This window comes from Chiloscyllium plagiosum, chromosome 24 (assembly GCF_004010195.1).
Source record: "Chiloscyllium plagiosum isolate BGI_BamShark_2017 chromosome 24, ASM401019v2, whole genome shotgun sequence".
Classification (NCBI taxonomy): domain Eukaryota; kingdom Metazoa; phylum Chordata; class Chondrichthyes; order Orectolobiformes; family Hemiscylliidae; genus Chiloscyllium; species Chiloscyllium plagiosum.
In genome coordinates, this window is record NC_057733.1 from 4,186,568 (window position 1) to 4,189,749 (window position 3,182).

A 3,182-nucleotide genomic window follows, 5' to 3' on the forward strand; every position below is an offset into this window, starting at 1 on the left:
CCAATCACCAAAGGCTGACGGGATACTGGCGGATCGCCGTGGGAAGACCGATGATCAGGGGCTGACGGGATACTGGAGGACGACCGAGAGGGCTCCATAGCCAGGGGCTGACGGGATACTGACGACTATCGTGGGAGGTCCAACGGTCAGGGCCTGACGGGATACTGGTCGAGGGCCGTGAGGGAGCCGGTGGCTGACGGGATACTGGCGGACCTCGACGGAGGAAGATGGCGGCGTTGGTGAGGATGGGAGCCGGGTTGTTGTGCGGCTTGGTGCGGAGCCTGAGGGTCTTGGAGCCGGTCAGGACGGTGACGGGCACCGGTGAGTGGGCTGCGGCGGGACACTGTGGGGCTGCAATATCCTCGTGAACTGAGATAGAAAAAAACCCAGAGGTCGTCAGGTCGCGTCACCATGGGAACCCTCAGGGGCACTGAGGCCAGTCTGGTTACAATGTGCTGTGTACACCCTGACTGCAAAGGTCACTAACCCCCCCCCCCCCCCCCCCTTAAGGAAATGTTAGAGAGAGACAGACAGACAGACTCAAGCAGCAGAGTGATAGGGCAGTACTTGAGCTGTAGTTATTTAATTGAGAATGTTATCAGTGGGAATGTTAACACCACTGAGATTTCTTCCCAGTTGTCCTACAGGCCATGTTTTGTTATCTCCCCGTGACGTTCCTGCAGCCTTCAAGGGCAATTATGTGTCCCACCAGCATAGAATCCCTAAGGTGTGGAAACAAGCCCTTTGGCCCAACGAGTCCACACCGACCATCAGAAGAGTGACCCACCTGGACCTATCCCCTACCATCCTATATTTACTCCAGACTAATCTAGTTATAATGAACAATTTAGCATGGCCAACTCACCTAACCTGCACATCTTTGGATTGCTGGAGGAAATGGGAGCATCCAGAGGTAACCCATGCAGACACGGGGAGAGCATGCAAACTCCACACAGACAGTCGCCTGAGCTGGAATCGAACCAGGGTCCCTGGTGCTGTGAGACAGCAGTGCTAACCACTGAGTCACCGTGCTTCCCCTGCATGGGATGATAGCATGATGCCATCAAAATGTTCGCCTCCAGCTTCTACTTCTTCCCACCTCTGATGTTACCTTAAGCAAACAGAGGATACCCTGAGCAGTTTGCATGATTCGGAGCTGAGGCAGAGCTCCACATTGAGTACATCACCAAGTCCCCCTATTTCTACCTCATGTTTTTTTGCTCTTGTTTTAATACTACTGCCCCTGAAATCTTCATCCTCCTAGCTGCTTTGCTTATCTCCAGATTCTACAGGAGGCAGAGTGCAGAGCAGTGTGCCCATATTGTCTCTCCTATGAAGCTTCTCCTATCATTCTGGTTCATGCCAGCTTTTAATGACTTCCTAGTACAGTAGTCTCTCTGTACCCATGGGAATACATTCGAAGACTAAGCCCGAAACCGTGGATAGTCGCGAACCCATTCATTTAAATTGGAAATTTACCTTCCCGGCAGCCCGTGGTCTCTGGTTCTGGAATGTTCCCTGTAATACGTTAGGGCTGCAGTAAACTGCACATAACTGAAACAGCAGAAACCAGACCCGCAGATACGTCAGCTTCAGAATCCTTGACCTAGTATTCAAATCTTACCCATCCTTTATTTTTACAGCCTGCTCTGCACCATGTATTTTTATTGCCCTTTAACTGCCTGGCTCAGCACAGTGCAGCATTCCCTGTCTGCTGCATTGCCAAAGATAGAAGACCTTAACAATTATCAAAACAGCAATTTGCTGTTATGTAGCACCTTTAAAATAATAACGGTGGCCCACTGTGTTTCACTGGACAGTTGTCATAGAAAATTTAATATTGGGAGATAATGGCTTGGTCAAAGTTGTAAGTTTCAAAAAGAATGTTCGAGGAGGAGGGAGGCAGGAGCCCAGGTTTAGAGCTGTAGATTTGGCTGTCAACGTTGGCATGAGGAAATCGGAAAGAAGGATATGAGAGGCCATGAAGTGTTTTGAACACCAGGATGAAAGTTGTAACAACAGTGTTGCCTGACCATGACCAAACATAATTAATAAACACATGGATGAGTTACTATTACCAGAGAGAAGATTTGAATGAACAAGTTTGAGGAGAGTGCATGGTTTGTATCTGGCCAAGACAGCATTGAACAGTCCAGTTTTCAGCAGCAAGCCAACTGAGGCAGTGACAGCCACTGAAGCACATCATATATTCGGCAACTCTTTTGTTTGTCCTCAGTATGCAGGTCATTGTGGTGTTTGTTATTGAGTATATTTCTCTTCCAGCCGTGCTTTGTAAACGTGCAGCTCCACTAGGTCCAATGCCCAATGAAGACATCGATGTGACAAACCTGGAGTCCCTCGAAAAGTATCGTAGTTATGCTCGATATCTGCAGGTGGCAGAGGAGAAGAGCCGACAGCCAACCTGGTGGAAGACGTATAAGCAGTACACACAGGAACCTGGTAAGTTCCAATTGATTATGGGTATTGCACCAAGATATCTTAGAAGCATTTAGAAGGAAACGTATGGAATGTATTTCTGGAACGTCTCCTTTCGTCTCTGGGGATATTAGCTTTTCTCTAAATGAAGCTAGTGAAATATGTCTTTTTTGGAGGTGTGGTTATTTAATAAGGTGAATTTAGCTGTTTTCCACTCAGTTAAACAAAATAGTCTAAATTGGTTGCTTCATCAAGGGTCTCACTCTAAAACACAAGTGAGCAATGAATATGCTGTGGGTTCATCAGAGCAGAATAACATCTGGGGTTGCAAAAGCAAGTCAGAGGCTGGGAATTCTGTGGTGACTAATTCACCGGTCTTCCCGAAACCGGCTGGCCAGGTCACAAGCCTATCAAAGGCGTTTAATGGAATACTGTCAACTTAACCTGGACATCTTTGTGCATGATTGACTGATATGGCAGTAAATGACTGCTATGCATTTGTCTTGTTTATTGTAGACAAAGTTTAAAAATAAGGAGGAGAAAGTGAGGACTGCAGATGCTGGAGATCAGAGCTGAAAATGTGTTGCTGGAAAAGCGCAGCAGGTCAGGCAGCATCCAAGGAGCAGGAGAATCGACGTTTCGGGCATGAGCCCGTCTTCAGGAATGAGGCAAGTGTGTCCAGCAGGCTAAAATAAAAGGTAGGGAGGAGGACTGGGGGGAGGGGCGTTGGAAATGCGATAGGTGGA

General features: G+C 47.9%; 1 protein-coding gene across 1 annotated transcript in view; it reads left to right on the forward strand.

Annotated features, from left to right (window-relative positions):
• Positions 1-135: 135 nt before the first annotated feature.
• Positions 136-3,182, forward strand: part of mrpl38 (mitochondrial ribosomal protein L38) — a 29,448-nt gene continuing 26,401 nt past the window's right edge. The window contains exons 1-2 of the mRNA XM_043714332.1: positions 136-321; positions 2,284-2,460. Of these exons, the coding sequence (XP_043570267.1) occupies positions 228-321; positions 2,284-2,460 (271 nt within the window). The 5' untranslated portion in view covers positions 136-227. The remainder of the gene's footprint in view (positions 322-2,283; positions 2,461-3,182) is intronic.